The sequence below is a fragment of the Monodon monoceros genome, unplaced genomic scaffold (genome assembly GCF_005190385.1).
Source record: "Monodon monoceros isolate NGI ecotype Baffin Bay Population unplaced genomic scaffold, NGI_Narwhal_1 Super_Scaffold_5, whole genome shotgun sequence".
In the NCBI taxonomy this organism is placed as follows: Eukaryota; Metazoa; Chordata; class Mammalia; order Artiodactyla; family Monodontidae; genus Monodon; species Monodon monoceros.
The window spans coordinates 100,965,003-100,978,897 of NW_021703782.1; the positions used below are offsets into that span (position 1 = coordinate 100,965,003).

At 38.6% G+C, this 13,895-nt stretch overlaps 1 protein-coding gene across 2 annotated transcripts in view; it reads left to right on the forward strand.

Moving 5' to 3' along the window:
- MRRF (mitochondrial ribosome recycling factor) overlaps positions 1–13,895 on the forward strand; it is a 67,201-nt gene that overhangs the window by 165 nt on the left and 53,141 nt on the right. For both annotated transcript variants that reach the window (XM_029202994.1, XM_029202996.1), the window contains exons 2-3: positions 4,720–4,931; positions 11,738–11,893. In XM_029202994.1, the coding sequence (XP_029058827.1) occupies positions 4,748–4,931; positions 11,738–11,893 (340 nt within the window). In that variant the 5' untranslated portion in view covers positions 4,720–4,747. The remainder of the gene's footprint in view (positions 1–4,719; positions 4,932–11,737; positions 11,894–13,895) is intronic.

Here is a 13,895-nt window from a genome sequence, read left to right on the forward strand (position 1 = left end):
GGCCTCGAGGCGCGCGCGGGGCCCGGGTGCCAGAGATCTCTACTCAAGGATCTCTGGGGGACTGAACACCCGGACGCGTCCATTCGAATCCGGCTTGACCTTTACGGCTGGGGGCGGGACCTGCTGATCTGAGCGAGTCTGGGGGCGGGGCTCATCTCATCAGCTAGGAACTTCCAGGGTGGGAGGCGGGGCTTACTAAATAGGGACAGCTACTTAGTAGCTTGCCGCCTGGCTGGAGCATTTAATTTTCATAACAATCTTTTGGGGGTAGGTTTTTTTTTTAATAGAATTAAGTCCAGACCCTTTATTTATTTTGGCCGCGTGGCATGTGGGATCTTAGCTCCCCAACCAAGTATCGAACCCACGCCCCTTACTCCCAGGGGAGTAGGTATTTTTAATCCCCCACGCTGGAGAAAGGGAAGCTCAGAGAAATAACTTCATCGGGTCACGTGGCTAGTGAGTGATGGCGCCCAAATTCCAAAGCCTCAACTTTTAACCATTACTCTGTGCGGCCCAGTGGCAAAACAGTTGTCATTTGAATAGCCCTTGTATATTTGCAAAGTGCTTCTGCAGCTCTTAGCTTATTCGATCGTCCTGATAACCCTGATAAATATTATTGTCATCTACAGATGAAATTGAGGCCCAGAGATTTTGACCTATCAAAGGTCACATACCTAGGAAGTGCTGGAACCAGCACTCTTTCCCAGGTCTTCTCTAAGTTTGATGCCTTTTTCCTGTCACCCCACTCTCTCGCATTCTCAGAATCTTGGAGAGCTTTATAGTTAGAAAGAATGAAAACCTAGTCTGACCCTTCGTTTTATAGTTGAGGAAAGAAAACCTAGGTAGAAGAAATGACTTGATACAAGTCTCAGGTCATCAGCAGAGCTTACACAAGTGCTTTTTGAATACAGGGTAGTTATGAATCTAAAAAGGATGGCTGGCAGGGAGTGATGAGATAGAAATATTGGAATCCAGCCCTCCTAGCTCTTAGGCAAAAGCTCCTTCTCCACTTACTTGTTAAAGTGTCTCATCCTTCCTTTGCCTGTGCCAGGGACATGATCCTGCATAGAGTCAGATACTGTAAATGCCTTCACATGGCACTGAATTTAGAGAACATGCCCTATTATCTCTAAGTGAAAAATCTGGCAAACCAAGAGATAATGGAAGCAGTGGGAAGTAGAGCCTAGGACCTACTGTCTGAGGCCTAGATTTCAGTTCTGGTGCCGGCATTGTGACCTTGAGGAAGGACTTAATCTTTATAGACAGTGTCTCCTATGTTCAGAACTGTGGTAGGGACTGGGGATGCAGCCGTGAACAAGACAACCATAGATTAGTCCTTGTACTGCTTATAGTCTTATGGAGGGAATTAGACAATAATCAAATAACTACACAAATATTAACTGGTATTGTTAAAGTAGGTGCTATGAAAAAGTACAGGGTGCTATGAAAGTGGGCTATAGGACGTTTGACCTATTGGGCTAGAGGAGATAGCCAAGGAAGGCATCCTCTGAGGAAGTGATGCTTAAGCTGAAATCTGAAAGAAAAGTGTGAGGTAGTTCATTAAAGAGGCGAGGGAAGATCATTCCAAGTAGATTCAACAGTATTTTTGAAGACCCTGGAGCAGGAAGAATATTCAAGGAAATGAAAGATCAATTTGCTTATTTGTAAAATGTGGGTGATTATCACAACCCTGGTTGCTGTGAGAACCAGGTAACACCTGAAAGTATTTTATATACAACAAGGGCCTGCGTGTGTGCACACCCGCATTTATAAAAGTCTACAGATCATAAGCTAATATACAGCTGGATTGGTAGGGGTTGCTGGGACAGTGGATAAACCAGGATTTTGTGTTCCTCATCTATTTCTTTACAAAATTAAAGTGCACCTTCTATGAAAAAACAGGAAAATTCAAGTTTTGAGAACCTCGACTTTGGATGAAGAATATGTGCTTCAAGTAGTTTTAAAAAATGTTTCAACAGTTGGAAAAATAATGCCAGTAATTATACTGCCTTATGTACACAATCTAGGATAGTGTTTCAGAGCACAGACTCTGGAACAAAAGTGCCTGAAATAAAATCTTGGGCAAATTATTTATCTTGTGCCTCTGTTTCTTTATCCGTAAGATGAGTATAATAATAAGTACATATCTCCTAGGTTATCATGAAGGTCAAATGAGTTAATATATGCAATATATCATTTAGAATTGTTTCTGGCACATAGTTATAACTATATGATTATAAGCTATTGTTTCATTATTGTTGTTATAATTACCTTTTTAAAGGCTCATTAATATCACCATGAGAAAGGTGCAGTGGAAACTGTAGCTCAGAGAGGCTGATGATCTCCCTAAGGTCACACAGCTAGTAAATGGGCAAACTGAGATTCCAGTTCAAGACCGCATCCAAAGATCAGATATTTCCTGCTGCATTTTTTTTTCTGAGTGTAGGTTCATTTTGTTGTATAATACTTGGGCTCCCATAATGGTTCCTTTCCTAGACCTTACTTCTCTGCTGAACTGAGTGTTAATATGCATGTTCTTAAGGTAAAGGGTCCAAGGGATTGCCTTTATTGACCTTCCACTTTGAAGTTTCCTGACTTCTGTGCAATTAAAATCTATGCCTTAAGCATTTCAGCAGTGTGGTTTATTTATAGAGTCGTCTTCCGGTTCACGTGTACTGGGTCTGCTTTTGGGTGAGTTTTCTGTCAAAGGTTGTTTATTTCTAACCCATTTTGATTTCCTGTTGCTTTGTGGATTGGTATTATGACCTGCAACAGGAACACCAGGAAACCTGTCTTAGTGAAACAGCCAGATTGAGACCCTGTAGATTAAAAAAAAACAACTATATTATACAGCCATATTTGGATATAAGTGTGGGTTAGGCGTTAGCTCTATTAGGCAAAAACTTACATATAGAAACCTCACTTAGAGGCACATTTCTGTGAACAGTTTTGCTGCTACAGGGCAGAACTATTAGCTCCATGCCCTTGGTCAGTGACAGTCTCTTTGAGCCTCAGCTTCTACATCTATAAAAAGGAGATTATTATACTCTCTTTGTGGCATTTTTGAGAGGATTAAATGAATAATATGGGTAAAGCAGGAAGCCCAGGCCTGACCTCCATTAATAGTAGGTATTAATAATGTGAAAGGGGAAAAACTTTTTATTTTTTTATCTAGCTCTGTCTTTACTGACGTCCACACACTGTTCACTGACATCTAGCATCTCTTGCTATTAAAAATTCCATCGGGAGAAGTTATTTGCCTTTGTGCAACTCATTTGCTTTTCTTTAAAAAAATAGTGATAGTGATAGCCAGCTTTTATTAAACAGGTACTATATTCCCGGCACGCTACTAGGTTTTTAATATGTATTCACTATCTCATTTTACTTTAAGAACAGGATTATTTTTTTCATTTTGCAAATGGGGAACGTGATGCCCAGTAAGTGGAATGAATTGCCCAAAGTTGAAATTTATATCTAGATGTGACTGACTCTAGGCTTCCTTGTACTTTAGTAATGACATGTACGATTTCTTCGTTGTGTCTGACCCTGGCATGGAAGTCTTTGAAAGGAAAGGTGACAGCTGTCAATAGGTACCCTTTTGGGAAACTCCTGTCTGCTAGAGACTGTGCCAAGTGTTTTACTTACATTAACCTATTTATTCTTCCCAAATCTAGGAAATAACTATAATTATCTCCATTTTACAGTTGAGGAAATCAAGGTGCGGAGAGGTTCAGGGGCATTTAGTCAGTGGTGGAGATGGGATTGGATTCCAAGTCTTATGGCTGCAAAACCCATGCTCTTATTCAGTCTGTTATACTGCATCAAAATTTTAGGATGAGAGTTTTAATTTTTTTAATGAGGTATGGGGCTGTTTTTCAAAGACGGTAGCTTCCAGGTATTTGCTGCTAATCGTGCTTAATTTTTAGCTGAGTAATAATAGCCAGATTCCTGGCAGAAGCTATTAATGCTACATTTGCCAGTAAGCTAGAGCTGTGTTCTATCCCAGAGGTAGCTGTAGGCTCTAGCATCTCTTTCATGGTCAAAGCCCTCAGAAGTATAATGTGTAACTTGTGTTAACACCAAGGAGGGTGGCATTTCCCAGAGCTTTAGTTCTATAACATGGAAGACCTCAAACCTCAGCCATGCTTCAGACTCACAGTAAAGTGCATTCTAATTGGTAATCGGTGCATAAGGAACCAAAGAAAATTTTAATTAAATGCTGTTGTGTGAATTTTCCAGTCATTTCATGCCTGTTGAAATGATTTTATTTAGTTTAAAGTCTTCTTCCAGTGCTCTGCCCTTCCTCTTTATAGTATAACTTTATCAAGATTTTGTGCCTTTTCTCCTATAAGGGTTTAATTACCATCATTAAGGATTTAGTCTGCTCTACACTTACTTAACTCTGTTCCCTGTGTGCTAAGGGGCATTTGCTATAGTGGAAAGAGCATGGCGATTTGGAGTCCTACAGACTGTGAGCAAGTTACTTAAATCTCCATGAGCCTCAGTTTCTTCGTAGTATAAAATGGGGCTAATCATATTAAGTTGTACAGATGTTGGGAGGAGGATTAGAGATAATGTATTTAAGTTCCCTAGCACATACTCAAAACTGATTGACAGACTCTGCTGAGAGGATTTGCTTGCTAACTGGTACAGATTATTTTCTGAAGTTGTAATAGGGTCTGTTCTACTTTGATCTCCTTTTTGTCTTGTTCTTTTTAGTGGGTGTTCACAAGAATTGTCTTCAGTCATGGCCTTGGGTTTAAGGTGCTCCCGCTTGGTCCACCCTGCCTTTTGCAACTTCCTTGCGGCCTTGACCAGACCTGTTTCAGAAGTTACGCTGAAGACAGTGAGTGGAAGACAGAATGACCACGGGCAATACCTGGCCTATCCAGCTGTACCAATCCGTCATTTCGCTACCAAGAAAGCCAAAGGTAGAGGCATGACCTCCTCACCCCTGTCTTATATTTAGCCCTTGAACTATCATAGCTGGAAGGGATCTCAGAGATGTTCTGAATTTCTCCCCATGCCTCATGAGGAAATGGTATCTCAGGTGGTTCAGTTGATTAGCTTAAAAGGTCACAGTGACAGAGTTGGTATTAGAACCTGTTTTGTCATTGCCATGCCGCCTCTTTTGTTATTATGGCTCAGAAAATGCCTGATTTCTTTTAGATTTAGAATTAGAGGTATAAGTGCCAAGCAAATCAGAATACTTGTGGCAGGGATCAACCTGCCTTCTCCTTATAGGAAGATCTGCGTTGGAAATAATATTAAAAGCAGAAGGTTGTTGGGTGAGGAGATATTAGAGCCGTGGATTTAGATGGATGATCTTAATGGCTTGTGTCATCCAAGAATGAGACCTTGATACAACTCAGGTCTCAGCTTAAATGTCGCTTCCTCAGGGAAGCCTTCCCTGACCTCTTAGGCTGGGTCAGGTCCCTTGTTACATGCACTTGTGCACACTGTTACTTTACCTTTGATGTACTTAAGCACAGCACTCATTAATTAGTTAATTATTGTTTGTTATGTCTTCCATACTGGACCCTGTGAGGTCTATGTCTTTCTTGTTTAGCAACTAACAGGGCCTGGCACATAGTATGTATCAAAAAATTTTGTTGAAGGAATGAATGAGTGACAGAAAATTGTCAAGCAGACCTGCTATTTGCAGTGGTGGGTCAGGGATTCCACTCCTAAGGATGGTGCTTGAAATACCCTACTGAATATTTTTCCCACTGCTTTTCTTTTATGGTTTCATGCAGACCTTTTCCTTTTCTGTTAATAGGAAAATTAACAAGTTGCCAAAAGAGCTTTAATGCATAGAAGCCTTATATTCAGTTAATAACTTTGATCTATAAGTTGCATTATATTTTTTTAAATTCACATACATTTAATAATTTAATTTGATCCTTATAATTATCCATTGAAGGAATTGTAATTATGCAGTGAAGAAATTCTTCTAATTACCTAGTGAAGCACAGATCTCACCATTTTGCAAATGAGGAAACTGAGGTCCATATGTGAGACATTTGCCCATGATCATATCGAGTTAGTGGCAGAACTGGAATCCAGGTCTCCTGATGTCCACAGCATTGCAGTATTCTAGTGCACTAGGCGTTAGCTGCAGCGTGTAAGCAGCATCTTTTCATATTTCATTGGCTATTCAGTTTTTGTCTTCTTTGATTGCCTCCTAAAAAGTTGGTTGACTTTTTCCTTTAGATTTATTGGATTCTTTCTACATTAGGAATGCTAATCCTTTGTTGATTGTATATGTTGCAAGTATCTACTTTGCCTTTTTACTTTATGATGTCTTTCATTGAACATAAGTTTCAATGTAGTCATATTTTTCAGTTCTTTCTTTTATCATTTGTGCTTTTTCTGTCTTATTTAACAAACCCTCAGCTATCTGAAAGTCATAAAGCTATTCTTCTGTATTTTCTTCTAAATCTTTTAAAGGTTTTTACTTTCCACATTTGGGTTTTTAATCCATATGGAATTTATTTCTGAATATGATGTGAGGTAGGGAATCTAATTTTATTTCTTTTTAAAATGGATAATAAGTGTGTCAACCTCACTTATTGAGTAGCCCTTCTTTACTCCCAGATTTGTAATGCTTCCACTGTCATATGTCAGGTTTCTTTATAGGTATGATTTATATCTGAGTTCTTGATGTGTTGAACTACTTATCTCTCCCTGCACTAAATTCCTTAATGCCTGAATCACAAGTCTTGAATCTAGTGGTACAAATCTTTCCCCTTAGAACACGCTAGCTTTTTCTTTTTCTTCTTCTTGGCCTTTTGCTCTTCTCTATGAAACTTGTATTGTCAGGTTTTCTCCATAAAGATCTTGCACAGTTCTTTAATCAGGTTTATTTCTAGGCTATCATCATTTTTGTCACTTTTGTATATGATGTTTTTTAAAGTAAATTTTTGAGTGATGTACACGGAAAAGTGCATACATACATTGTAAGTGTATGGCTCAGTGAATTTTCACAAAGTGAACACAACCATGTAACCATCACCCAGATTAAGATATAGAACGTCACTTGTACTCTGGAAGCTTCCCTCATGTCCTTTTAAGTTGTCACTCTTCAAAAGACAGCCCTTGACTGTCTTGACTTTACCACCACAGATTTGTTTTGCCCCTTTTGAACTCAAGATGTATTCTTTCATGCCTGGCTTCTTTTGATAGCAATCTACATGTGAGATTTGTCCATGTTGTTGCCTGTAATAGTTGTTGGTACATTTTTATTTCTTTATAGTACCCCAGTGAATGCATATACCACGATTTATGTGTGTTTTCTATAGTTGATGGATATTTGAATTGCTTCCAGTTTTGAGGTAAAATAAATAATGCTGCTATGAACATGCATTTTGATGCCCATATGTATGCCTTTCTGTTGGGTGTATACCAAGAGGAGGATTGCTGAGCCTTCGGTTATGCGTATATTAAGTTTCAGTTCAGTTTCAGAACATACAGTTCTCCAAAGTAGTCATGTCAGGTTACACTCCTTCCCAGAGTGTTTTAGCTTTCTATTTGCTAAATACCCACTGTGTGCTTGTGAACACTTGGTATGGTCAGCCTTTTTAATTTTAGCCATTCTGATGGGTGTGCATTTATATCTCATTATGGTTTTAATTTATATTCCATTGATGAATAATGATGGTGAGCACCTTTTATTTGCTTATTGGTTATTTGGATATCCTCTTTCCAGTCTTTTGCCCATTTAAAAAAATTGACTTGTAAGAATTTTAATGTATTCTAAAGATAAGACTTCTGCATATATATATATATATGTATTGCTGATAATAATTGCCTTTTCACAGTGTTTTTTTAATGAACAGAAGTTCTTAATTTTAATGTAGACCAGTTTATCAATCTTTTTTGAGTAGTGCTCTTTTTTTCCTTTTTAAGAAAATTTCCCCTACCTTAAGGTCATAAATATATTCTGTGTTATTTTATACAAGATTCATTGTTTTAAGTTTATATCTTTTTAAAACTTGTGTGTTCTATTTGGTTGCTGGTGAATAGGAATACTTTTTTTTTTTTTTCTTTTTTGGCCGCACCATGCAGCTTTCAGGGTCTCAGTTCCCTGACCAGGGATTGAACCCAGGCCACAGCAGTGAAAGCCCAGAATCCTAACCACTAGGCCACCAGGGAACTCCCCAATTTTCTCTTTGTTCTTGAGTTAGTTTTAGTAAATTATATGTTTATAGGAAGTTCTTGGCATAAAGTTGTCCATAATAGTCTCTTAAGATTATTAAAATCTCTACTGTTTTGGTGACTGTGTCCCCTTTTTCTTTCTTAGTATTATTTATTTGTGTCTACTTCCCTTTTCTAAAAAAATTAATTAATTAATTTATTTTTGGCTGACTTGTGTCTTCGTTGCTGCACGCAGGCTTTCTCTAGTTGCATCAAGTGGGGGCTACTCTTCCTTGCGGTGCGTGGGCTTCTCATTGCTGTGGCTTCACTTGTTGCGGAGCATGAGCTCTAGGTGTGTGCGGGCTTCAGTAGTTGTGGCCCGTGGGCTCAGTAGTTGTGGCTTGCGGGCTCTAGAGCACAGGCTCAGTAGTTGTGGCGCATAGGCTTAGTTGCTCTGCAGCATGTGGGATCTTCCCAGACCAGGGATCGAACCCATGTCCCCTGCATTGGCAGGCAGATTCTTAACCACTGTGCCACCAGGGAAGTCCCTACTTCCCTTTTTTAATCAATTATTTTTGACAGAAGTTTGTCAATTTTATACACCTTTTTAGAAAAAGAGCTTTTAATTTTTTTGATCTCTCTTTTTTAAAACTTTATTGACTTCTATATCGTTTACTTCCTCCCATGTTCTTGTTCTTTTTATATCCTTTGAGCTAGACAGTTAGTTCATTAATTTTCGACTTCTTTTCTTGTAAGCATTTAAGACTGTAAATTTATAAATACAACTTTAGGTACTTCCTACAAGTTTTTGTTGTGTAGTATTTTTATTATTGTCATTTTAAATATTTTAAAATTCCACTGTGCATTTTTCTTTAGTCCATAAGTAGTTTTGAAGCTCAGAATTGTTATATCTTTCTGGTGAATTTTTTCTGTTTTTATGAAGTGCTTCTCATTGTTTCTAATAATGCATTTTGTTGTAAAATCAATTTTGTCTTAATATAACTACACCAGCTTTCTTTTGATTAATATTTGCTAGGGTTATAATTTTCTCATGCCCATACATTAAACTTTCTGTGAGCTTATATTTTTGTAAAATCTCTTGTATATATTATATACGACTAGATTAAAAAAAATCTTACTGAGAGTCTCTAACTTTTAACTGGTTCTTTGGTCTGGGTACTTGTATTTCTATTATTTTGTACTACCTCTTTATTGAGGTTTTCTTTGTTTCTTCTTTTCTCCTTTCTATTGAATTAATCAAGTTTCTTTATTCTTTTTTCATCTCTGCTGATTTGGAAGGTATACATTCTATTTCTTATTGTTTTGGTGGTTACTTTTAATTTCTTTTCTATGTTTTTATAAAAATAAAGCACCTAGGGCTTCCCTGGTGGCGCAGTGGTTGAGAGTCCGCCTGCCGATGCAGGGGACACGGGTTCGTGCCCCGGTCCGGGAAGATCCCACATGCCGCGGAGCGGCTGGGCCCGTGAGCCATGGCCGCTGAGCCTGCGCGTCCGGAGCCTGTGCTCCGCAACGGGAGAGGCCACAACAGTGAGAGGCCCACGTACCGCAAACAAATAAATAAATAAAAAATAAAGCACCTATGGAAAAGTGCAGCTATCATAAGAAAATAATAATAAGCTTGATAATTTTCACTTATATAATTTTTACTTACATAATCAGCACCCAAACCAAAAACCAGAGCATCCCCAGCATGTCGAAAGTGCCCTTTTAGTAACTCACCACCTTCTACCCTTTGCAGGTAACTATTATTCTAACTACTAATGATGTAGTTTTATCTGTTATACTGTTTAGTATATGTTATTGTATCTGGATTTTGCACTGTACAGTCTGGATTCTTGTGTCTAGCCACTTTGCTTAACATCATGTTTGTGAGATTCATTTAAATTCTTCTTTGTAGTTGTAGATCTTTTCTTCTTATGGTTGTATAGTATTTCATTCATAAAGAATATTTATCCATTCTAATATTGATGGGCATAACTTAAAATTTTTAACATGCATACTTGGTTTAACACTAAAGTTGAAGGTATTATTTCCATTGTTTCTAGCTTCTGTTGTTGCTCTTGGAAATTATTTCTAGCTTCTATTGTCGCTATTATTCTAAATTTTGATCCTTTATGGATAATTTGTCTTTTCTCTGGCTGTTTTCACAATCTCTTTGTCCTTGGTTTTCTGCATTCACAAAATGTCTAGATGTGAATTTACCTAGAATTTTATTATCCTGTTTGGAACTTGTGTTTCTAAATCTGATGATTCACCTCTTTCATCAGTTCTGACAATTCTAAGCCATTAGCCCGTTAACTTAAAACCAGTGAGATTTCAAGCAAGATGGTGATACAAGCAAATAAATGTTCAAAAAAAAAAATCACTCTGCTGCTAACTGGTTGGTTACTTTGGGCAAAACATTTAAATGGCTTGTGCCTCAAATTTCTCATCTGTAAAATGGGGACAATAATAATCTCTGTTCTTCCTAAATCAGAGAGCTGCTTTGAATATCTAAAAGAAGAATGTACTTGAAATTGCATTGCAAATTGTAATATGGTATATAAATAGCTCAGGATCTAGCTCACTGTAGATGTTCAATAAAATTTGTTGTGAATGATCTCAATCAATATTTGTTGAATTCTTAATAAATAAACTAGTGTAGGATAATATTATTTAAATATTTTTATTCTTTTTCTCCTTCCCACACCCTCCTTAAAGAAATGCAAGACTATTTGTAATACTCACAGGAGTGATCTATGTATGCATATACACATTATAGATGCATATGAAAAATCGCTATGATGGTTTAGATATAAATTAGAATTTTATTCAGTTCTCAGTATTGTTGCTTTCTAAAATATAAGCCATTGTCACTACTACCGGCGGTGTTTAATGTTGCTAAGCGACTGTTGTTTTTTTGTCTGTACCAGCCATCAGATACTTTGCATATCCTTGTCTTAGGATTCATTTTTAAATGAATTAATATATTTTATGTATCTCCAATTACATTTTATGAAGACAATTTAATGGAAAGTTCATGGGTTTAAAATTAGGCACATCTGGGACCAAACCTTGTCTTTACTATTTCATGACCTTGTGACATTAGGCAAAGTCACTCTACCTTTCTCATCTTCTGTTTATTTTTCTGAAAAATAAGGAATTCATTCACTTATGGAGTGTCTGCTATGTGGATAGTGCTCTTTTAGGTATTTGAATTACTTAATTTGTGTCCTTGCAGCAACCTGGCAGTATAGATATTATTCCTGTTTCATAGGAAAGGAACCTGATATCAGAGAAGTAGAGTAACTTGCTCAAGGTCATAAAGGTCGTGTGCATTATAGCGCATATTTTCACCTGGGTGTCTCATTATAAAACGTGTGCCTTCACTAATATCTGAGAAAGTACTTTGTGTGATGCTGGGTCCCAGGTTGACAGTAAGTGTAGGCTCTTTTTTAGGGCCTACACTTAGTGACAATGTTCTGTAATTTTCTAGCACTTGGCTTTTTTCCCTGCACATAGTAGGTACTTCTTAACTCATTGTTTATTGTCTCTGTTTATGCTGCTGTTTTTTTTTATTCATTGAATGTTGACTTTCTAGCCAAAGGGAAAGGACAGTCCCAAACCAGAATGAATCTTAACACTGCCTTGGTTGAGGATATAATCAGCTTGGAAGAGGTGGATGAAGAAATGAAGTCGGTGATAGAAGCGCTCAAGGATAATTTCAACAAGACTGTCAATATAAGGACCTCACCAGGTTAGTGACTGAACCTGTGTTTTGGAGAGGGGCATAGTGGCAAAAACATCGCTTTGGCAGAGCTGGGTTTTAGTCCTAGCTTTATCACTTACTAATTGGTGACCATGGGCAGTTACTTCTCTGGTTTTCAGTTTCCTTGTCTAATTCCTACCTTCTAGCTTTGGGATGGGTAAATAAATGAGGTAACATGTGCAATCGTTCTAGCACAGTGCCCAGCACATATTAACACTACATTTATCCATTTAGCAAATACTTGCCTGCTATGAACTAGGCATTGTGCTGGTATAAAGTGAACAAAATAGGTATGGTCTTTGCTCTCATGGAATAATACTCTCAAAAAATGGAAATTTTATTATTGCTGTACTCTCTACACTTGTAGGTATTTAGTTTCATAGTAACTGACATCTTTGGTCTGATTTTTCCAATTTGTCCTATTTGGCCGTTCTTATCGCTTACTGGGAACCAACTGGCTGCAGACCTGCCCACCTGAGGCATTTCTGTACCCCTGAGCTTGACCAGGAAGATTCCGTTTGGGTTAATAACTTCCTGAAAGTGGCTTTCCTAAGTGGGAAATGTCAGAACTGTCTAGGAGAACTGTTTGCAGATGTGATGGAAGAAGTGAGTTGTCAGCTAATGGTGCAGGCAGGCAGGAAAAATCCAATTGCTGTTAAATTGGCCTTTTGGAAATTGTCATCATCCTAGAGTCAAGCCCGGGACCCCCTCGGAAAGTATCTGTGGGAGCTTGCACTGCTCCCACTCACATCTTGCTTGGGGTAGTTCACAAGGAAACTAGAAAGTATTTCATGAACTTGTTCTTAAGAAAACCAAGTGAAAAGTATACGGCTTCATTTATAAACACCAGCAGAAACATCCAGAGTTCAGAGACGAGATCCAGTGTGAAACCAGAAGACCATTCCGTCATTTGTCAGCCCTGGACTGGGGCATTTCTGCCTTTGCTGACAGTAGAGCGTGCCATTCAATCTCTCCCAACTGTTTATTTTAAACTTGCTTATTATTTTAGGTATGAAGCTGATAAAGTGCTTTGTCTCCCCTGTGCTTTCTGGCCTGTTAACATTCTGCAGCCGAAACCAGAGAGCAGTTTGAGAGGAGCTCAGGGAGAAATGTGATACTTAAAATTAGCCAGCAAGCTCCACTCTTGTTGAACTTAAAAAGATGATGGGCCTGGAAAGAGGTTGGGAGTGTAATTTGTTAAATGTTAACCTCTGCGAAAATGAGGGGCAGGAATGAGGCTGAGGGAGATTCTCGCTGGGGACAGATTGAGGGAAAAGGATTTGATGCATTATGTCGATACGGATTTAGGGAATGGGAACCACCACAATTGTGCACTGAAAAGCCCATGTTGGGACTTCTGTGGCAAAGGATCTTATGGCAAATCAGGAAGGCTGAATTAAGATCCGTTTTCAGAAGGCCTCCCATTGGTATTTCCTCTTTGCTTCTTTCTCTTCAGGGTTATGTCTGTGCAATGTTCTGTGTAGAAATTTGGGCCATGAAGAGACTTGGGTGAAACAGGCTAAAGACTGGCTAAAGACTTAGCCAGTCTTTTATTTTATTTTTTTGCCAGATTCTTCCATACCATCTTTCATTACTATCTGAACCAGCAGACACTTTTCCTCTTACACGTCCATCTACCAGCAGTTTCTGTCTCCAAGATAGTTGATTGCTTTTAATAGTTGTCTAGGGCTTCCCTGGTGGTGCAGTGGTTGAGAGTCCGCCTGCTGATGCAGGGGACACGGGTTCGTGCCCCGGTCCGGGAAGATCCCACATGCCGCAGAGCGGCTGGGCCCGTGAGCCATGGCTGCTGAGCCTGCGCGTCCAGAGCCTGTGCTCCGCAACGGGAGAGGCCACAAGAGTGAGAGGCCCACGTACCGCCAAAAAAAAAAAAACAAAAAAACAAAAAATGTTGTCTAAAAATACAGGTTTATTTCTTTGTTCATTCTTGTCCTCTCATTCATTCATCCATCCATCCGTACATTCATTTATT